General features: G+C 32.6%; 2 protein-coding genes and 1 pseudogene across 4 annotated transcripts; 1 reads left to right on the forward strand and 2 right to left on the reverse strand.

Annotated features, from left to right (window-relative positions):
* Positions 1–25: 25 nt before the first annotated feature.
* On the reverse strand, positions 26–4,303 carry LOC114185886 (phosphatidylinositol 4-kinase gamma 7 pseudogene; annotated as a pseudogene). The gene is made up of 3 exons (XR_014995417.1): positions 4,133–4,303; positions 3,842–3,928; positions 26–2,586 (listed from the first exon to the last, which is right to left on the reverse strand). The product of XR_014995417.1 is annotated as a phosphatidylinositol 4-kinase gamma 7 pseudogene (transcript).
* Positions 4,304–10,763: 6,460 nt separating this feature from the next.
* On the forward strand, positions 10,764–15,963 carry LOC114185558 (O-fucosyltransferase family protein). 2 transcript variants are annotated; one of them, XM_028073364.2, is made up of 10 exons: positions 10,764–11,153; positions 11,600–11,684; positions 12,656–12,726; positions 12,817–12,905; positions 13,018–13,261; positions 13,704–13,816; positions 13,910–14,000; positions 14,080–14,208; positions 14,382–14,929; positions 15,180–15,963. In XM_028073364.2, exons 1-10 carry the CDS (start codon positions 10,962–10,964, stop codon positions 15,637–15,639), a joined length of 2,022 nt encoding a protein of 673 aa, XP_027929165.1. In that variant the 5' UTR covers positions 10,764–10,961; the 3' UTR covers positions 15,640–15,963. The 2 variants fall into 2 exon arrangements, with proteins under 2 accessions (XP_027929165.1, XP_027929166.1); XM_028073365.2 differs by having other exon boundaries at positions 10,975–11,153; positions 12,553–12,726.
* A 1,833-nt stretch (positions 15,964–17,796) lies between these two features.
* On the reverse strand, positions 17,797–21,324 carry BIM3 (BES1-interacting Myc-like protein 3). The gene is made up of 7 exons (XM_028070521.2): positions 21,100–21,324; positions 20,814–20,910; positions 20,604–20,673; positions 20,415–20,510; positions 19,345–19,775; positions 18,390–18,519; positions 17,797–18,107 (listed from the first exon to the last, which is right to left on the reverse strand). Exons 1-7 carry the CDS (start codon positions 21,191–21,193, stop codon positions 17,997–17,999), a joined length of 1,029 nt encoding a protein of 342 aa, XP_027926322.2. The 5' UTR covers positions 21,194–21,324; the 3' UTR covers positions 17,797–17,996.
* Positions 21,325–22,475: the final 1,151 nt, after the last annotated feature.

Here is a 22,475-nt window from a genome sequence, read left to right on the forward strand (position 1 = left end):
TGAAACTTCTCCAAAAAGATGAAAAGGCAACAAACAAACCACACTAGAAATATCATTTAGATCTCCAAGAAAAACATTTGGTATACACAACTTATTTTGGTATCTACTAGTCTCGATTATTCAACATACTACTAACCAGTAAACATAAAGATGAAAAATAGAAAGAAGCAAATGAGGACACATTCTTCACACCTACTGCTGAATAAAATCCCCTGCTCTATTTGCTGATGCAAGACCTCACTACCTGCAATTCTTCACTACTATCTACTCCAGCATACTTCTTCCTCCTGGACTTCCGAAAGTAAAGTTTCTGTACTTATTTATCTATATATAATAATTCAATGTGTACCATGGGATGGGACACATTGTACAAGCTTCTATTATTTATTAACTCGCTTCACCTTTCATCTATGTTCCCCCTAAAATTGGCATGAAGTTCCAAGTCTCTGTCTCTGCTTCTTGCTCGCATTTCCTTGTCTGCAATTAAAAAATGCTGGGATCAACAGCCTCGGAAAATTCTCAAGAAACTGATTCCACCTGTCTTCATCCATATCTGTTAACTTCACGAAACTTGAGCTTGCAGGCAAGTCATTCACAGTTGTATTTCCAGATGAGGTACCAGCTAAAAAGCCACCCTTTTGCTTTATACCCGATGGCTGCCAACCTTTTTCACCAGCTCTCGTGTTTTTCACAGACAAAGATAGCTTTGAAACATTAAGCACCCCATTTCCCACACCATTGTATTCGTGACCACCTAAAGGGGGTAACTCTACTTCACTTCCAGTCTCGTCCTCCTCCATCACACTCTCCTCTAGTTTACAAAGTGTGTTCCTAACGACTCCATTTCTTGCTCCAACTTGAAAAGGTGACATCACGGACAGTTTCTCTTCTACTTTTGTATTCAAATTCAAATCCTGATACTCACAATCTAACTCAAACTGAATTACATCCTTGTCTACTACTTCTGCTTCAAAAGAAAATAATTCTTCCTGATCTAACTGTTTCTTTGTTTCAATACAGATAAGCTCAAGCTCACTAGGCTCTTCTTCGTGTCCCTGAAATTCCCTACTCATCATTTCACCAATCTCTGCTAGACAAAGACCAAAAGCTGCCGCTTCCTTGAGGAAGATTGTGCAGAGAACTAAAACTCGCAAGCATGCTTCTCGAATCATGGGCAGTTCCATTCTAAGCATGTCTGAATCTCGAAATGGGTCTAAATTATATATGTAGTCGAGTTCGTCATCTGAGAAAGGAATTGATGCCTGAGGCCAATGGATCCATTCAAAATAAGGATCTTCCAAACTTTCAGGGAGACAAAGACCATGATCAATGGGAAAAAGCTCCACCTGGTCAAACCTTCCAGACCCTTCAAGCTTCCTGACCAGAAGATTTCCTGCATGTCTGTCGGTGTTTAAAATTCGCACATCCAAAATCCCAATCCTGTGAACAGCAGCAACAGGGAAACTAGAAGTTCCATGATCACTTGCATCAAAATCATGAGGAATGAACTGCTGTAGTGATGCAATCTTGCTTATTTGTTTCTTGTTATGATGCATACTACCATTGACCCTGTCATTAACGTTAAAAATAGAATGTCTGACCTTCACCAGGGCAGTACAGGGCACATTCGCAAAATGATCATGGTCGAGAAGGTAAGCTGCAACTTCTCTGAAACCTGTCTCCCCAACCCTCACTGAACGTTTCAGTCCTGGTTGTCCAAGAGTTTTGCCAACAAAACCTTTAGGGTTGTTTGGTGCATAAGGTTCCTCATCAGTCGGTTTCACAATAGCAACATTTTCACCGTTACTATTCCGAAAAAAATATGCACCACCTAATCCACCGTGAATGGGAATTGGTTCAATGCCAACTTTTATTGCCTTCATAATATCCTTAACCAGTTGTTTGGTTTCTGCAAACATATCTGAGCAACCTATAACCTCAATTGGCCCACCCTGATCCCTCTGCTGAAGATCCCTGCCAGTAGGTGAAAGGCATGGAGTAGATGAACTCCTGTGTAAAAAAGTCTTAGTGAGAAGAAGTGGAGAATCATTTCTAACCACACTTAGGTCATTCTTCAAGACCATGTCCCCGCATGTAAGGGAGCTTTCCTGAGTTGGAACATTGAATGCAACTTGCAATTTCCTTTTCACAGTATGGGCATTGTCACATCTATCTAATTCCATTCCCAAAACACACCCAGTATCAGTCTGAACAAATACACGTCTTCTCCCAGAAGGCTTTCTTTCCATTTTCTTATTTTCACAACACTCGCTAGGAGGTCCTTTGAAGGTTGCGACCACCATCTCATCATGTACACAGGTGTCCAAATCAGGATACATGAAAGGAAAAGTAGAGGAGGCAAACTTGAATGCCAGCAGCGAAGGTGGCAGTGGCAGAGGGTTTCCCTGTCAGGAAAACACCAAAATCGAATGCCGGCACTTGATGTTGCAGATAAGAGTTTTTTCCATACACAATCATAGTAAATTCAGCAAATGCGACAAAAATTCCCAATGTTCTCACATGACAACAGCTTACTCTACAACACAGATTTCATTCAACAAAACAGCTACATCGGAGATGTCACCTGATAACGCAAGTTGTTAGGAAATGAAAAATAAAATCACTACACCGACATATTGAAGGCAAATTCATTTTCTAAATCTTAATATTCAGTCAAGCATAGGGAAAGGATGTTAAACTTTATCCCAAATTAACAGTCTGACAAATTTAAAATTGGATTTTTAATTAGCTATATTGAAGGATCATAGGTACCTAATTAGTTATAGTAATTGAAAGAAATAGAAGTCGATGTGCATCACCTTCCATCAGTGTAATATATATAATGGCATATCTATCAGCAACTCCTAACCTAACTAAGGAAATCAGTGTTTACCAGTCACAATAAGAACCAGGATAGTTTGAGCTTATGAAAGAAAAAGAGAGGCAAATGATCTCAAGTAAACCCAAGGGGAGAACTAAAATTACGACCATATTCACTTGAAAGTGGAAAGTCCGATGTAATTTATGTTTTCAAAGTTTAATTTTCTTTCGTTTCCCTTACCTAATCTAAACAGTATCATAAAATATAACTTATTCTGGCTGGCATTTCCTCGTACTAAGTGGCCCCCAAAAGAAAGGACTTCTTGAAACATCTTTCAAAAGTTTAAATAATTTAAAATTTCTACGCTCTAACTTCCCTAACCACTCAACTAAAGACAAACCGTCCACCATTATTTAAAGCAATCCGGCCATAAACCTGACACTAAATGCATACTCTATCACAGGATCAAAGTCCACTATCAAAATTCATCAGTAAAATCTGACTGTATCATGCGAATTGCAATAGCCAAATGTGAAACTCTACAGCCCCAACCCAACGATGAATTTGGTTCCTTCTTTTCTTTAGAAACATCAGTGTCAGGGAAAAATACACATTTTTCTCTACACGTATCCACCAGTACACAAATTAGAGGAACACAAGCTTTACCTTGAGGTAAGAATTCACAGATCTCAGGATTCTAATACATTTAATAATTAAAAATACACTGACAATATTATTTATGTTATCATCTAATCACATGTCAATACTATTGATTTTTATATTGTTTAATAATTACTTAAAAATCAAGAGAACAATAATCTGATTGAATGAAGAACTACTATAATCAATACTGTTATTGTAAGGTAAATTGCGATAGAAGAAGTTTAGAGTAAAAAATGACAAAAATTTCAGAGATCCATCCACAACACATTACAATTCCAGACATTTTAAAATTTTATTCGTTGCGCAAAGATTTTAAAATCAATTAACAAGAAAACAAAACAATATAAGATTCTCGCCTTCTTCAGCCTCCAGAAAGAGCCAATAAGCCACAACGCTTACTACCAGAGGCTTCCGCCATCGTTAACGACTTTACCTTCACAGTACCTAAATCAACATCAACAAAATCACAAAGCAATCTTTAGCCTTAATTTCTCGGGAAAAGAAGACGATAATAATAAATTCAAACCGTTTGATTCCTATAAAAACTGAAAACGATTCAGTTCAGAAAATTAATTCAAACGTATATTCTAGATACAAGAAAACAAAAAGAATTAAAACAAGAAGAAGAGGAAGAAGAAAAAGAGTCACCGGCGAGAGGGGGGTCGAAGTGAGAGCGATGGCGAGTGGTGCGGAGGCACCGCCGTGAACGGCGGTGGTGAGATCCGAAGAGAAAGAGAATGATGTGCTTCAGTTGGTACTGTCCCGCCGCCCAGGATTTTTCGTTTTCTTGCGAACGAGATAGTACGGTCGATTCTGCTTTTACTCATTCTTATTTAAATCAAATTGATAATTATTATTATTATTTTATAACAGTTTAACGTTTTTTAAAATTCAGAAAATAGTACACTACATCCACAAAATTTGGACACGTGGGGATGTGTGGGTCCACAACAAACACATGGCAGTATTTCAAATGGATATATCATCTCAACTTTTTTATTTTAATTTTAATTAGTCGATGACGTGATAACTTATAATTATGAATAGTTAAAAATCTAATATAGATTGTATTTTGTACTTTGTATCATACGATCATCATTATTATTAAAATTGTTGATGAAAATATGATTATCATGAACATTAGTATAATAATATCTTATCTGTCGATATGTAATTGATTTGACATAAAGTTTCTGCCATGGTGGATATGACGCAGTGTGTCTTGACAAAATTAATTATGTAATATTTTTCTATTTCTTTACTTTTCCATGCATTTTAGTATAATTTTCTTTACTATATAATCTCTTAAATTTGTAAAATATATTATATAAAATAGTCTTGGAAAATATATGCATCCAGTGTGATGACGTTATGACGGGCTTATAATTTTTGGATGTGAATACTAATTAAATTATCAACTAGTGTTAAATTATATTTTGGTACAAAATTTTCCAATATTTGATAAATATTTATTATAAAAGTTGGAAAAGATAGAGTATCTCCATCATAAGCTTTTTAGAAGATTCCTTCCTTGTTCTTATTCGTTACAATACGTAACACAGAGAGAACCTGGAAAATCAAGAAAGAGTAGAGTGAAAAAATGGGAACAGCTATTGTTTTTTATTTTCGACGTAATTAAAAGAGAAGAACGAACGATGTCCATATCTCTCTTATGACTTCGAGGAACCCATAAGATAATAGCTCATTTGTTAGTTGTATAATCCAATATTAAGGATTGTGTTTCTTTTTTTCTGTTTGAATAGTTGGTCATGAGGGTGATGTTGTTAGTATAGAATTTGATATTTAGTTAATTTATTTGAAGTTTTGTAGATTTTTAAAAATTTCAAACAAAATACTTAGCTTGTAGATAGGTTAAGAAACATTAATATATTGTTCACATCCCTCAAGTGAGTTGTATTTAGTAACGATTTTCATTATTTATCATTGTAAAAACTCAAGTTGATGAAAGGATAACACAAGTGAAAATTTGTAATTTGAGTAAGAGATTGCAACTTTCTCCTCTAAAAGTGTTGACCCTCAGGCCACAACAAGTTGGTTGCTCAAGCAAGAATGTTGCAAGAGTTATGAAATTTTGTAGATCATGCAATCACGTCAATGCACTTAATGGAGAATTTGTTGATCAAAGTGTTGATGAAACATTGAATCTCATTACAAGAACGTCTAAGCGTGTAAAGTAGATATTTGAGAAATAAGTGGCAAAAGCTGTTGGGTAAACTTAAATGGTAATTGAGAAAATACTTTAAGACTAGAAGTTCACTAGTAGTATTTTGATAGTAGTTGGATAAGTTTATTTATTTTGGTTTGTTAGTTGTTATATTTAATGTACGTGGTTGAATGGTCAAGTTAAAGAGTCTATAAAAAGATTATGTAATGTTCATTGTAAAATACAACAAATCTAAATATAGAGAGTGTTTATCGTGAGAGACCTGTTCATCAACAAATATAGTTTTAATCTATGTAGGTACACTCAAGCACACATGAGGATACTTAAATGAGTTTTTTTTTTTTAATTATGGAAAGTGACGAGGTTGGTAAAGAGATACATGGATGTAATATGTATGATAATGTATAATATGTATATTGTGATGTACATTGTTGAGAATGATGGTAAATAATATGTACATAAGGTGATACAAACACTCACATATTACAATAATTATATGAATCCAATGTGTGTAACATCATTTTTGTGAGTCAATGCAATGACATTGAGAGAATCTCAGACAATGGTTCAAAATATTGTATTGTTCGTAAATATTACGTAATCAAAAAGTTTTTTTTCTAATATAAATCAACAAATGTTTCCTTGGTAATATCATTTCTTCAAATAGTTCCAAGGAATAACTTCTCATGAATCCATAAAACAAATTCAATAATATGTATAAACGAAGTACAAAACCAACATAAAATTATTGTATTATTAGACCACTACCAATTATAAAGAAGATTAAAGGTAAGTGATATGATAACAGAATCATTAATAAATTGAATATTGACTTTGGAAACCATGACAAGTTTCATATTATATTTCTTATGTATATTCATAATCATTTTGTTTCTAATTAGAAGGACAAATACAATCTGCTTCCTACAAATTTCATTTGAATGGAAATAAGATGAACTGGACATATGATTCATATGAGATTCACTATAGAAGCTTCAATAATTTAAATATGAAATTCAATTTTTTGTTTAATAATGACAATTTTTTAGAATTATAATAAGTGGTATGTATATGTAAATATGATTATATGAAAATGTTTAAGGATGTTGCGTATTTAATAGCATGAGATAGGTTGTATGTCTGAATAACAATATTATGAATTATGGGATTTCATTTAGAGACAAATAATTGGATAAATGGACACTAAATATTTGTGTGATGACTTAATAGTTATCAATGAAGTATTGGTATGATATGTTGAGATATGGTGCAAATATTAAATTAAAATAATTGAAAATACATTAAAATTTTATTGAAATATGAAGTCTCATACTATAAACTGTTAATGAAAATTTAGTATTCTAAGTTGAGAGTTATTTATACTCAACTAAAAAAAATAAAACATAGAAATCACTTTATTATAAAAGATTATACAATAAACCTATTTAAAATAATTTTAGTTCTTGAACTATGATGTGAAATTGAAATTCATTTATGTCCAGAAACTTTGACGTATTCTGGTTTCAAACTTAAAAAATGAAAAAATATAATTCTTTTAATCTAATTACGATAAATTTTTTACGTGTCAAATGTATTTCCTAACAAACATTAAAGTGAAAACCAAATGATATAAATAATTCAAATGACAACATGAGATGTGATTGACATGTAAAAAAAATATCGTAACTAGATTAAAATATTATATACATTAATTTTTAAAGTTTTGTAATTAAAATGATCAAAATTTTGATCAAAAACAAATACTAATTTTATATCAAAATTTATAAAAAAAATATATTTAACCCAAAAATATATTATCATACATACTAGATCGATGACAAATGTTAATATCCTTATAAACCTAATAATAATAATAGTGAAGAAATAATTAATCTTTATTTATATGATATAAATTGGTATATGACCTTAAATACACTTGGCATTAAACTATTAATATATAAAATGTTATTGATATATAAATTGTTATTAAATACTTAATGAAAAAAATAATAATTACACAAAAGGAAAGTTTGTGAATTTGACGAGGAGTAATTATACTCTAAGGTCATGTTTTCCTAAAATGAAAAGGAATGAATGAACAATGTATAAAAGTAGGGTTTGATTTGATGGCACATGTAGAATTGAAAAGATCTTCTCTCACAAAACAAAAGCTACAATAAATGAAGAAGAGCATTGCATAAATACCAAACGTTCCAAATGAGCAATAAATAGTGTCTCTATCAACCGTCGCAAAATAATAATAACATATTACTACACTTCACTTACCACCTCTGCTTCTCATTAAAAATACAAATATGACTCCCAATTTTCAAACCAACACTTAAATGTTCAACGTCTCTGTCTCTGTCTCTGTCCACTCTCTCATTTTACACACGCATTCAAACATTCCATTAATTTTTTATTTATTTTTAACTAAAATTCCATTCTATTTATTTATTGTGAAAAGATGTGGGATAAATTATATTGTTAACACAGCCAGGTGTTTAAATTAATGTAACCACATGCTTTCATTTTCCTTAAAAAAAGGTATTACGTTACATTAACAAGACACATTTTAGGTTAAGAAAGGCAAAAAAATAATTTCTTAATATGAAAAAAGTGAGGCCTTAGTGGCATAGCTGTCCATAAGAATTAGGTACTTGACTACTTGTTAGGTCCTCCGGTCAAAGGAGAAAAAGTTTTCTATCTGTTTAATCTGTCACAATATCAGGTAGTTTTAATATTAAAAAAAGAAGAAAACTAAATTAGAGTTTTTAAATATAAAAAAAAGTCTTCAATCGCGTATTCTTAATATATATATATATATATATAAAATATGCATTTTCATAATAAGTTTATAAATTTAAATATTTAAAAGATGTGAGTTGGTGTTTTTATAATTATTAATTTTATGTTAGAAGTGAGTTTAAAGTCTAATTCAACCTCATAAAACTGATTAGTTTGTAAGATGAAATTTACACTCCATTTATATAGTGTGATATGAGTTTTTTGTACGTCATACGCCTAATTTTTTTGAAATATTTTCAATTGTTTTAGTAGATGGGGACGGAATTGTTGGAACCGATGTTCCCTTTCTAAGAGCAGAATCGAAATATAACGTCAAACAAATAAGTGTAACTGTTGAGTTCTATGATGATAAGCTTAATGAAATAAGTTATACTAATCCTACTATTGTGAAAAAATATGCTAATCGTGTTCAATTGGATAAAATTTTTGAATATTATCTCTAATCGACGTGATTTTTCTAATATTTCGTGCGGTTAAAAACATTGATTAGTTTGATTTTAAAAATCATATGAATATAATTTGATAATTTAAAAGAAAACTAAAAATGGCGTTTTCTTTTAATAATTTTAAAGTTGAACTAACTAACCAGTATTATTCCTGTAAAAATGTCCTTTCATTTCAAACAAAATTTTAAATACAATTTTTAGTGTTTCAGTATCGTTATTTAATTAAAATTAATGTTTCTTTTTCGTAATTCATACAATAAAAATTACACTAAGATTATTTATAAAATAATTTCTACTTCTGGTCGAAAAATCACAATCAAGATACGATATAAGTTTATGTCCTTTTCCTTGGGTCTCACCGTCACCGCACGTGGCCCATCTCAATAATGGTATTGTGAAAAATAATTTATATTTTCAATCACTAAGAAATTAATGTTACCATAAAGCAAATTCATTATTCGTGTAGATAAAATTTTATAAGATTAAGAAATTATCATATAAGATGATTTAAAAATAAGTAGTAATTAAAAATATTGTTGCATTATTGAACACAGTTTTTAGTTAAACTGTATTTCGTGGTGTTTCTTAATTTTATTCTTATGAAATAAAATTCGTGGAATTTATAATTTTGTAAACTTGGTCGAAGTCAATGTTTGATTAATCTTAATTATGTATTTTTTTCATTGAGTCTATTACTTTTCTTGACATAATAAATTCATATTATTTATTTATTTTTCTCAATTGGGTGACTGAATATTATTTTTGTTTAATCATCTTAGTTATTTGTTCTTATGATGTGTTAGTATTTAAAAACTCAGTTTTGTAACTAATTTACAATTGATTTTTATTGTTGGATGAGAGTAAACTAAAACAAAGAAGAAAAAAACAAAAATCAAAGTACAGTGTTGGAAGATTGTGAAGGTCGTCGAAAGAATTTTATTTTCATCAACGTATTTTCGTTTTCACTTTTTTTTTTCAATCTCATTTCATGTTTGTTTTGGTGTTCAATCCCACTATTGTTCCATAGCCTCCTAGTACAATAGTTCGGTTTTTTATTTATTTTATTTTCGTTTTTGTTTATATTTATCTAACAATGAAAATCACCTATTATATTAACTATAAAATTATAGTTTAATATTAAAATTACATAAAATAATATTTTAGCGACAATTGAACAAGATAATAGGGTAAGAAAAAAATGTTGTTGGATACTATTTGACTATTTATGTAGGAGTAAAATCAATCATAAAAAAATTAAACTTTTGTATTTGTAAAGAAAAAAGAAAGTAAAAAATAATAAATGATAACGTTTAATGAAAAGTATTTTCGGTGTCACCTAATAAAAAAATAATATAAACTCAATTGAACAAAAAATATTGTAAAAATACTCAATAAATAAATAAAAATTAACAGAAACTCAACTTAAAATACCTAAATTTATCAAATACTTGAAACTTATTTGAACTTTAAAATTAACATTTAAAATATTTATATCATGGATGATTGATTCGAAGTGAAGTGAATTATTATTTATTAGATTTTTTTTAATTACATAAATATTATTAATCAAAACCACAATCATAAGTATCCTTTGATAAGTTATTTATGAACAAAAACAGTTTTCTTAAATCTTATATAAATATCATATAAAAGTTACTATTTACCTGCTCTGTGTTCATTGGTTAGCCTAGACACGGGTGCAGGATCCGTTTCCATGTCCATGAAACTGTTAAACTTTGTTGGGAGGAAAAGAAAGAAAAAAAATGCAAAACAAATTTTTGAAAAGAAAAAAATAGAAAGAGAAAGAGAAGAAGATAGAGAAGCTGATCCTGTCCTGATCCAACTCGAACAAACAAAAGACTCTCTTGTTTGTGGCTATGTATGAAGACATGAGAAAACATGCTTTAACACGTGCCTTTTCAACCCCATTGCTTCCAACGCTTTTCTCATTCTGACTATTCCACACTTCCTTCTTCTCTTCTCAGTTCCTCTTCTCAAGAGAGAGAAACAGTGAGACATTTTTTTTTCTCACTTCTCAATGAAAGGGGAACTGAAAATGAAGTCAAAGATGAAATGGGTTGGCCTGTTTGGCCTCGTGCTCTCTGCTTTCTCTATCTTTATTCACTTCCTTCTTGCTAGATTCACTCAAATGGGTGCTGCAGACTATGAGTCCTCCATCACAATCTTCTCTTGGAGACCCATCTTCGAGAAACCGATTCCCCCCACAAATGTAATCCTCTAATCACATATCTCGCCCAAAGATCTCACCTTTTTCTACAATTTCAAGTGGGGTTTTACCTTTGCATTGCTTTGGTATCCCCAACATTCTAGGGAGTGTTGATGGTTCCAAGTTTCGGCTTTGTGCTCTGGAAAATGACAAGGGACAACATTCCGTGTCATTTTCCGCGTGTTGCTCTAGTTATATGCTGTGCTGGTTTCTGCTTTTCTCTTTTTCATCGAAATAAGCTTAACAACGTTGCTTTTGTTCATTGGTTGGGATCAGTCGCTTGCCTCGTTTAACTGAATTTGGAGCACGGTGTGGCTCCTATGTATTCGATTCACTGACCAATTAGCTTCTGGAGTCTGTTTTCATTTGTGGATTTTTTTTTTTTAATTTTGTTCTTTGTCCCTTTATTTTTCTGTTTCAAATATTTGTTCTTGTTATTTGTGCTGCAGAGTCCCTCTCATAGAAGATTATGGGGTCCGGTGAAGCGTCTTGAATCACTGTATCCGGATTCAAATCCGCAAGGAAATTATGCTGGTGAGTTCAATGTTTCATCTTTTTTACTGAACACTTCTATTGCTTGAAACATCACAGGATTTTGTACTGGTCTATTTGATATTGACTTTTCTGCTTACCAAACTTGTGATTTATTTTGGGGTTGTCTATCTGCTAAAGTGAGTTGAGTATTGATTCTGAACTTTAACAAAACAGGTCATCTATAGAAAATTTTAGGCACCTTTTTCCTGGCTTTTCTATACTACTATTACTATAAGAAATGGACTTAGGACTATCTGGTTATGTAAAGCCAATGCAGTGCCTCTGTCATATATAAGCATGTGATGTGATATTGTGTGACTGGAACTCGTTCCCTTCAGTTTAGTGCTTATTTAGGCAAAATCGTTTTTCTTTCCATGATAATTGAGTCTAAATTTATGTCTTATCCTTGGGGTAGTAGTACTGCTTATGTTTGTGTTTCTCATTGATGAGCAATTATATCACCTACTTCAATAAATCAATAATAACATGCTTCATTGACAATATAAGATATCAAGTTATCTGAAGGGGTCTGTGGAGTTTGAACTTCAGTATGCGTATCTCCATATTAATGTCTTTGTAAGAATGTTTGATCACTATGATCATATGTTGCCCTGACCTTATATTTCCTCTAGCACGTGTATTTCCTTTCATTTTCTGCCTTGTTTTTGTGTGTACATAGCAAGATTGTGAGACTTTGTCGCTCATAGTCCCAAAGATTTCACCATGCAAATTATCAGACATTTGGATCTTTAAATATGTTGCTCACCATGCATTTGATTTTGTTTCTCTATGTTTTTATATGTAAGATATATTGTACTTTAAATACCATTTCCTTTATTTTCATACTTTATGTTACATGTAAAATCAGACAAGTTCTTTGCTGGAGGGAAGAGACTTGTGCTTCTGTAAGTTACTGTTTAATTTTTTATCTCTCTCTCTCTGAAAGAAAATATCTCTATCTTTCCTCACAGATCCTGTTTCACAAACAAATGGATTTATTTTTGTTCGGATACGAGGTGGTTTTCATGAGATCAGGAATTCGGTAAGGGTGGTTCTAAGTTTTAAGGTTTTAAGACATGTTATATTTAAATCATACTGAGCTGAACCTATAGCATTATCTTGTTTTTTTCAGATATGTGATGTTGTTGTGGTTGCTCGACTTCTCAATGCTACATTAGCTATGCCTGAGATCCAATCAACAACCAGCAGCAAGGGAATAAGGTTACTATTCTTCCATAAAATTACTGAAGCTTACGTTTAACTCAGTCTAATGTGATCTAAATTATGTGTTTAAACTATTTCACTATTTTTTTGTATAATTATTTTTATGCAGCTCTCAGTTCAAGAGTTTTGCATACCTATATAATGAAGAGCAATTTGTCCTATCATTAGCAAAAGACATCACTGTTGTAAGAACTCTTCCAAAAGAACTAAAAGGTGCAAGGAGAAAGAAAGAGATACCTGTCTTTAGAGTACCATATTCAGCATCACCTTTTTATTATTTTCATCATGTTCTCCCTGTATTAAAGTCACATTCGGTGGTTGAACTAGTTGTTTCAGAAGGTGGATGCTTGAAGGTAAAGGCAGCTTTTGCTCAACCTATCCATAACCTGTTTTGATCTAAATTTTCCTTCCAGAGTTCAAAGTCAAAGGTTTATTTTTTGAATTTGTTTATTTTTGTTTGAATGGAACTGGCTTGGTGAAATCTGTAAACACTGCCGATCTTATAATTCTGGGCATTCTATGATGTGTAGAAGAACAATTTAAATGTGGGTCATTGAGGAACTTTGTTTTATTACTTTACTGGGATTGGTATTCTTAGTTTCTGAATTAGGGTTTTGCCACATTGAGTAACGTACAACACTCATGCTGCTATCTTTCTCAATCTTCTGTCTTTAGTTCATAAGCTTGCAGTTGCACTACACCACTCAAAGCTGTTAGTTTAAAATGGTTATTATTTTGCCTTTATTAAAAGTACCTACAAGTGATTGTTTCTCTTTGCTTTCCCTCCCTTCTTAGGCCACTCTTCCTCCCGATTTTGAAGAATATCAAAGGTTGAGATGCAGAGTATCTTTTCACGCTCTTAAGTTTCGACAAGAAGTCCAGGAACTTTCTGCTAAGATTTTGCAGAGGCAAGTTCACTGCTTCTCTCAATTAAGTTTGTTCTTCTCATTCATACTCTTTCTCTCCTGTTGGCTTATGTATAGTTCATTATATGATTGCAGGTTACGAGCTCCTGGCCGTCCATTCATTGCATTTGACCCTGGCATGACTAGAGAATCTTTAGCATATCATGGTTGTGCTGAACTGTTCCAGGTATATGATCAATCAGGGATAACTGTCTCTTAAACTTCGTCATCTCGTCATATTTGAGCTATTATGGTCTTTTTGCTAGGATGTACATACTGAACTTATTCAACACAAACGGTCTTGGATGATTAAACGTGGAATTGTCAAGGGGAAGCTTTCAATCAACTCGGCCGAAGAAAGACTAAAAGGCTCCTGTCCTTTAATGCCTGAGGAGGTAAGATTTTCTTTTAGTTGTTTATAGTCAAGTTAATGTGCAATGAATTGGTAGTATACTCTCTCCAAAGATTGATCATTTACATTTATTGCAGATGTATAGTTATGCCATATGTTTTGAGAGAGAGAACTACCCTGGTTGATTATATGATTTACCATTCTGATCTCTTGCAGATTGGTACGCTTCTGCGTGCATATGGATACTCAAGGGATACGATTATATATGTATCTGGGGGAGAAGTCTTTGGTGGACAAAGGACATTGATCCCTCTTCATGCTATGTTCGAAAATGTTATTGATAGAACTTCTCTAAGCACTCCTTGGGAGATGATTAGGCTCTATGGGCAAGAGGTGAAGCTTGTTGATACTCCTGGACCACCACCTTTCACTGAAGAAGTAACAAAACGTGCAGCTTGGAAAAATGCAGGTCCACGTCCTCGCCCGCTTCCTCCGCCTCCAGCGAGGCCGAAATCATACAACATAGAAGGTTGGTGGGGTTGGGTTGCTGAGAGTGATAACGAGCCTGATAGTACAGTTATGGAACTGAGGACCAATGCCCATAAATTACTATGGGAGGCTATTGATTATGTGATTTGTGTTGAAGCTGATGTATTCATCCCTGGATTTGACCTTGACGGTAAGGGGCATCCAAATTTTGCTAGCTTGGTGATGGGCCACAGGCTATATCAGTCAGCAGCATCAAAGACATTTAGACCTGACAGGTAAATACCTCTATTTTCAATGTATGTAAATGCAATGTTTGCTTGAAAGTTCCAATTCTTTCCAACACCTTAATACAATGTTTTTTGTCAGTTGTGCCATTAAAAACTAAGACAACTAAAAGCAATGTATTCGAGCAAGATGATTAGGAAGATTTGCTAAATTCATATGTAATTACAAAACAGAATCTTCATTAATACCATTTAAAGATGGGCAGTTTTAATACTTTGTGATCATAATACATTGGTGCAGAAAGGAAGCTGCTAAACTTCTAGATGAGATTCGGCAGCACATGCATCATGCAAACCGTACATGGTTAGAATCAGTTCGCAGGCATTTGACAAAAACATTACTTGATGGAATTATAGAAGCATCAAATAAATCAAAGCTACAATCCTTTCTCTCTCATCCAGTACCTGAATGCTCTTGTCTCCGGCGTGACTCCTTTGAAGTATCAAAGAATTCTTCTAGCCCTTCAACTTCCCAATTATGGAAAGCTCTCAGTGTCACTCGCCGGTGTCCCGCATGGATGGACAGCGGTCCAATTTCTCTATCGAAAGATAAGGAAAATGAGGAGGTTGTAGATGAGGATGATTCTGTATCCGAGTTATTCTTTAGAGAAAGTGCTGAAAATCATGAAGGTGATGCAGAAGTGAACAATAAAGAAGAAAATCAATTTGAGGATCAAGAAGATGAGGGTGGGGATAGGTGACATCAAGCTTGTGTGTTGCTGGTTCATCTGGCAATTAATAATGGATTTGCATTCTTCAGATTCATGTACATAATCAATTGCTGCTTCCAAATGTTGCTTACTGGATTCAGTTTTGGGTGAGAGAAGCACTAAAAGCCGCGTATATATGGCTCTGAACTTCTGAAATTCAGAAAACATGTTTGCTGAGAATCATCAGATGACATTAGTTTTTTCTCTTTGGCTCAAGTTCTCAAATATATAGGCTAATTTGTTGACAACATTGTCAGTTTTGTTGTAACTTTGCATGATCTTCGTGATTAATATTAGGTTTAAGTGCAGTTTGAATTCTTTGCTACTAAAACTTCCTGCTTTTTGCTGCACATACTCAGACTGTACTAATTTAACTCATTTTTATACCTGGTGAGAGAAGTAAATCATCACCCATATTATTTACTTAATGAATACACCTAAGATATTGTTATATATTTTCTCCCAACTTTTCTTTCAACTTAAGTAGCCATTATTTACTTAAGTTTCTGATCTTTATAAAAGATTAAAAATTTCAATTTCTTTTTGTTTTACAAAAGGTTTTATATTCTCGTTCACTTAAACAGTTTTACTATATTTTTTCATTGGAACTATGGATTAAGATCTAAGAAACTTACAATATTTTTTGAAGTCCGGAACTGATGTAGAAGTGTGCAAAAACAGATAATAAAATGAATGGCATATATAACCTTGGTATTCTCTCATGCATGTACGTAGAAACCGCCTATTATGGTAAGCATCAAAGTGGAGTTATTGGCATCAGACAGAATATTTATTCAAGTGTGGTCCAAGTACCAACCAATACATCCAAGTGTGGTCCAAGGAAACTTATGCCTTTCATATGAACCAGCACCTCATTGAAAATGGCAGAACGTGAGTTTATTGGTGAAATCAATCTAGTTGTGGCAAACTCCAAAATGGCATTGCTCCATGACAAATGTGAAGTATATGCAACAAAACCTACAATTTGTACATTTCAGATTATTTTTTTCTGAATGCCTTACTTCTTTTGGGTCGCAGGAAGAAATGTACAATTGCTTTTCATGGACAATGGAATGACCCTAATACTTTTTCAAAATCTTAACACTTTCTTACGAGTATTATCTGGAGTGTAATAAAAAAAATGTTAAATTGCATATTTTGGAAGTCTTTCAAAAAATTGAAATTAGAATAAATCTAAAATAAATAATCTAGAATTAGTATTTGATCATTTTGGATTATTGATTTTGTAAAACTTCATGGAAATTTTTATCTTTAAAGAACACATTTCTGGAAAATTTCAAAACCTATTGTAGAAAGTTCACTGCCAACTTCTAAAAAAAGCCAACTTTATGAAAGGTGCTAGTTTTGAGCATATATTGCAAAAAACTTCTCCATGAGGCTGTGCAAAATTGTAGTTTTGTTTATAAAAGTAAGTGGGGTAATAGCAGTATTTTATCATATTCGGGATATCCTTTTTTTGTAAAGGATTCTGAAATTTCAATATTTTGCTGTAATGAGTAATGAAAAATTACAGGAAAAAATTACCAGGGTGAAAAAAGTAATTGTCAAAGAAATGTTCCCCAGTTGGTTGTGGGATGTCATGCAAATACTTTTGTGGTCCGTGTCCTTGACAAGGATATTTTCCGGCTATATACTTTATTTATCCACTGTTTTTAGGATTTAACACATTGAACTTGCATGATAAGATTATCTTCAATGATGAATTTTCTGGCAAAGAATGATTAACTTGAGCAATCTCATTTAACAAATTTTATTATGGGAGTAAATGAAGTAATTGGCAAACAAAAATATTGATAATGATTATCGACTTCATGGCTTATTACCAGAACATTCATTCCCTTGTTACGTGACACAACTTGAACAGGTTCTGGATACAAGTCATTTCGAGAAGTAATCTCATCATTAACAATAATATATTGTGTAATTTCTAACAAAATTTTGATGTGACTTATAAAACATGATGTAATTCTCACACGGGTAAACTCTCATCCAGACTGGCAATCGAATGAACATGGCCTACAAGAATTGGCAGCATTAATACTAAAAATTATCTTTTAAAGAAATGTCAAAACCATGAGTTTATGACATTGAACTATCAGGTAGACTTGAAGGCAATAAAATGGAAAATTGTTGTGGAAGCACAAACCTATGTGACATTTTATTTCTGAATGTCTTGGTACCAAAACCAGTATCCTGAAATAATATACATTTTATCTGGCTCTAACCAGCATGGCAAAAATGAACTGATCCACCCAATCCCTCTTGTTCTCTCATCCGAGGACAAAAAAAATAATGAAACTCATGACAAAATAAGCATGAAGGGATCTCTAGCTTGCTTCTTGTCTGAGCCTCTTTGAACTTTGTTCGGATTCAATATTGCAGTAATCAACTCCAGAAACTGATATTGCTGGATTGCTCACAAATTGATTTTCATGAACCTGAATAAACAAATAATATACGAGATTAATTTTAGAATTTGATTAGAATGCACTGACAAAAGTAACAATATTGATTTACTAGTTGTAAATTGGCCAGTTCAGTTATAAAGATATACGTTGTTATCAACTTCCTCTAACTTTTCTTTCTAATGAATAATACTGTCATACGCTAATTCTATGCCAAAAGGGCAATAACAATGCTGCAAAGTATCTTCCAAAAATAATTCAATTCAATACAAGTCAGAACAAACTTGGTGCTAAAAACATGGAGCATAAACGAACCTTTGAACTATATGGAGAGGGGACCAACCCAGCATTTGCTCGTCTACCAACATCAATTTGCACCGAAAGATTAGTCTGGGACATATCTACCCCGGAAGACTGTAGCACTTGCGTGAGAGTGTCTAAAATTCTGTTAAAACACATAAAAACTGGATCAACAGTGGCATGAATGATATATTCCCTTCAATGATGCTTGAGGTAATTGACTCAAGTGCTAAAGAATTAATGTCCCTAAAAGGCAAAGTTGCATATTAAGAAGGTGAAGAAGAAAGCAATGTCAAATGCAACAACTTTGTGGGAACAGAAAATTCTCTTGCCAAATTTCCTCCCCTTTATTTGAGGGATAGATTCCCACGCTCAATTGTAAGTACAATTTCCAACATTTTACTTTTGACAAGATGAATTCATTCACTTTAATACAAGATTTCGACAAGATTTAAACTGATAGTAGTAATTTCAAACAACAGAGTAAGATTTGTAAGGTTGAGAGATAAGAGAAAGAAGATTCCAGATTATAAGAGAGATCTAACTGCCTATAACAAACATATAACTACCAGTAAGAGTCCTAACAAGTTAGTTGGGGAGTTAAACACTATCGTACCTATAAACTACTAAAAAGAGACGAAAATTGTCTGCTGCTGAGTTACTATACTCAAATCAAGAACAAAGAAACAAACAAGGAAATTCCTGATTGGTTTCAAAGAGCATAATTCCATGCAATGGACAACAGCACACATGAGGGGATTATTCATATGATACTTTGAGCTATAAATGGTTACATATATAGATAGATCCCATTCTTCTCACTGTCATATAAGTTACTTACTATTCAGGAAGAATTATTAATTATGAACTCCTAACACATTGCTCACGCATTCTAAATGTAGTTTCAAGCAAATAATTAACACAAGATTGATGAAGAAAAACTACTGTTGAACTTATACAACAAACTCACCCTTGAGAATAGGCACTAGAAATGCTATCTGATCCAGATTCAATCACTAGCTCCTCCGGTTCCTTCATTGTACTATCATGTGGAAGAATATAGTTGCCCTTGTTTGATTTATCAAGCCACAATTGTGGCTGGGTATGGGAATGCATGTCAACGTTAGAAACAGATTCCTGAAGATGTTGGGTTGCCATACCACTGCTAACAACTGGATCAAACATGTCCAATCGCATTTGCATGGTCAGGGGAACTGCTTCTGTTGATGAACCAGGGATGTGGCCCTTCTGAACAGTCATCATTGAGAAGTCAGACTCCATAGGGTTCGGTACATTTCCGGGAAACAGTGGAGAGGCACTGTTATTTTTCTCATCAACAGACCCATTTTGTATAGTTTGAGAAGGATCTGTAGTATTTTCAGCATGCCCGTGATGATTTCTCTGAAAATAACAAGATGAAAACAATAAACTTTAGATTAAAAGTTACTGTCACTATTTCAAGGCAGTAAGCCACAACCAACCATTGTGACAAATAGTTCACTGAAGTTGCCACAATGCCATCCCTGAATTCATTCAACTATGCATACTGGATTACTTGCTCTGGAAGAAAAAGGATATTGTAAATTAAAAAAAAAAAACTACAAGAAGACGTATGAGTTCAGAGAAACAGCTTAAAGTAGCGAAATCCTAAGCTTGAAAGGTACTTAAACTGTTGTATAAGAAATTTTATGCAGTGGCAGCATGAGTACATGACATATGACCAAGTACATAGGTGAGCCGAAATCCATGTTGGTGACCCTGCTTAGTGGGAATAAGGCTTTGTAATCATATCTGTTTCTTTTGCCGTCTATATAAAATGAATCCTTATACAATCAGAGAATTGCAAGTCTCACAATGTCGAGCAATTGTGTCGGTCCAAATTTCAATTATATTGCCCTTGCAAGATCCAATTTCAGATAATGGGTAGAACCATATCAGGAAAGCTATTGCCATGCATTTCGCAAGATTTCATAAATCAAGGTCCAGAGTGAACACACAAACTGAAAAATATTTACATTACACCATTGCATATAACTTTACCCATGGAATTAGCTTCGTTGGCTCCTGACTCCATCCTTCATAAGACTGCTCATAAATTTGTAACTTTTCCTGTAGGAACTGAATATACTCGATAACCTGAAAAAAAAAAATCTAATTTAGTTTACAAGAAAAAGAATTATCCATTAAGATGTACACAAGAAACAAATGGTTAAATGTCGAATGAAGCACCTCCAACAAGAAGGATGCCTTGTCTCTTTTTTGATCATTTTGAGGTATGAGATCTCTCAGAACTTGAAACCTGGCAGACAAACATAGTTTTTTTTTCAAGCAACCAAACATTGCCTAAATACTAACACAATCACATCACACTTCCAGTAAAAATCTACACTACAGACACGAACAATGAACTCAACAACTACTTTTTAATTCAAAGCTCACCTTTCATTAATCTTGCTCCTTCTACGTTGCTCAGTCTCTGAATGCTTCGAACGATGCGTATTCCCCCTCTTCCCCGTGCTGGGTTCGTCCACCTTTACTGCCAAGTCACACAAGGTAATAAATAACCATGTTCAAAATTGAAAATTGAATGGCAGAATGCCATCGAAAAGGCAAAAAGATAAGAACTTTTAGACCCCCATCAATGAATCAATCGATAAACCCTGTGGGGTGTTGCACAGACAAACCACACAGAGAGAGAGGGAGAGAGAGAGAGAGAGAGAGAAACCTTTGTTGAGAGAGGCAGAGGTGTTTGCAGTTAGGAATTCTTCTTCTTCATCGTCTTCCAATTCATCTTGATGCCCTTTTGCAGACCTAGCCATTAGTTTCGTCCAAGTGGAAAAATTTTGCTGAGAAAATTCGAAGAGAAAGGAAATGGTATGAAAAGTGCAATGTGTAGAACCAAACTAGTAGCAGTGGTACGAGGACACCACGAGTTTTAACTGAATCGATACCTAATCTCACCGAAATTTTCTGATTAATTTTATTAGGAACACAACAGATAAATTTGAAGTAATTAACCAACATAAAATCCGAATTACTATAAAATTATGTCTGTCGCATACAAGTTCGGTTTGTTTAGCTTTTGATCAGTTGTACTACGTTATATAAATAAATGTAAATACACAAAGAGAATAAATAAAGTTATTTTTCTTGTTCTATCATAATTCAATATTCAAATGCGAATTAATTGTTTAATTGAATTATGAAAAAAATAAACAGGTAATAGAGTTTTTAATTTCTACTATATAATTACAAAATATTTTTTTTCTCTCTAAATAAAAAGTATATTCTTTATTCATTTTATTCTGTAGATTCATGTGTATTTTTAAAATTCTAGTGAACATTTAAAAACTGATTTTTTTGTAGGCATTAAAATAATCATAGATTTAGAAATGGACGACTTAAGACTTTGGGTCTTAACTTCAAGAGTTAAGACTTTCGAATACACATTTTATTTTACTTTATATATCTCTTTATGCGCACCTTTTTATATTGTTATGCAATTCCCTTGTTTCCTATTTTATAATGTAAAAGTTTTGTGTGTCTAATTTTTCATTTTTAATAATTTATATTATAAATGTAAATATTCTTTAAAACTACATTTTTTAAAAGACACACGATCATATAAAATATAATGATATAGAAACCTTATCATATATTAGTTTGTATTGTATGGTTTTTTTATTTTACATATAAAGTAATTTTAGTTAAAGTGCTTATTCCTATAAAATTTGTTATGATATCATGCATACTTATTTTTGTGAAGCATTGGTTTAATTGTGAAATTATTTGACTTAGAGAACAATAAATTAACATAATGGTATAAAAACAAGTATACTTAAAAGTGATGATATATGAGTATTTCGGTAACAGGCATATTTATTATTGCTATTTTTTTTATCATATTATATAATTTAATACACTTGATTTTTTTTATACGTAGCTGTGATCTGAATAATAAGTGCCCATAAATTACTTTTGCTGTACGTAAGGTAGGTCAAAATGGAATACCAAAAAATAAAATTGGGACAATCACATGACATGACATTAGTATATTTTAAAATCAAGTTATTATTACTTGTGTATGTATGATTTTTCTAG

This window comes from Vigna unguiculata, chromosome 5 (assembly GCF_037176805.1).
Source record: "Vigna unguiculata cultivar grain cowpea cultivar isolate G323 ecotype 2 chromosome 5, ASM3717680v1, whole genome shotgun sequence".
NCBI lineage: Eukaryota > Viridiplantae > Streptophyta > Magnoliopsida > Fabales > Fabaceae > Vigna > Vigna unguiculata.

Coding starts and splice junctions, on each gene's coding strand:
- LOC114185558 (XM_028073364.2), top strand. CDS start 10,962: ATGAAAGGGGAACTGAAAATGAAGTCAAAGATGAAATGGGTTGGCCTG. Junction 14,001..14,079: donor GTTGTGCTGAACTGTTCCAG/GTATATGATCAA, acceptor TCTTTTTGCTAG/GATGTACATACTGAACTTAT. Junction 14,209..14,381: donor GTCCTTTAATGCCTGAGGAG/GTAAGATTTTCT, acceptor GATCTCTTGCAG/ATTGGTACGCTTCTGCGTGC.
- BIM3 (XM_028070521.2), bottom strand. CDS start 21,193: ATGGCTAGGTCTGCAAAAGGGCATCAAGATGAATTGGAAGACGATGAA. Junction 20,674..20,813: donor AGGAGCAAGATTAATGAAAG/GTGAGCTTTGAA, acceptor TTTGTCTGCCAG/GTTTCAAGTTCTGAGAGATC. Junction 19,776..20,414: donor CAACGAAGCTAATTCCATGG/GTAAAGTTATAT, acceptor TGTTATTTTCAG/AGAAATCATCACGGGCATGC.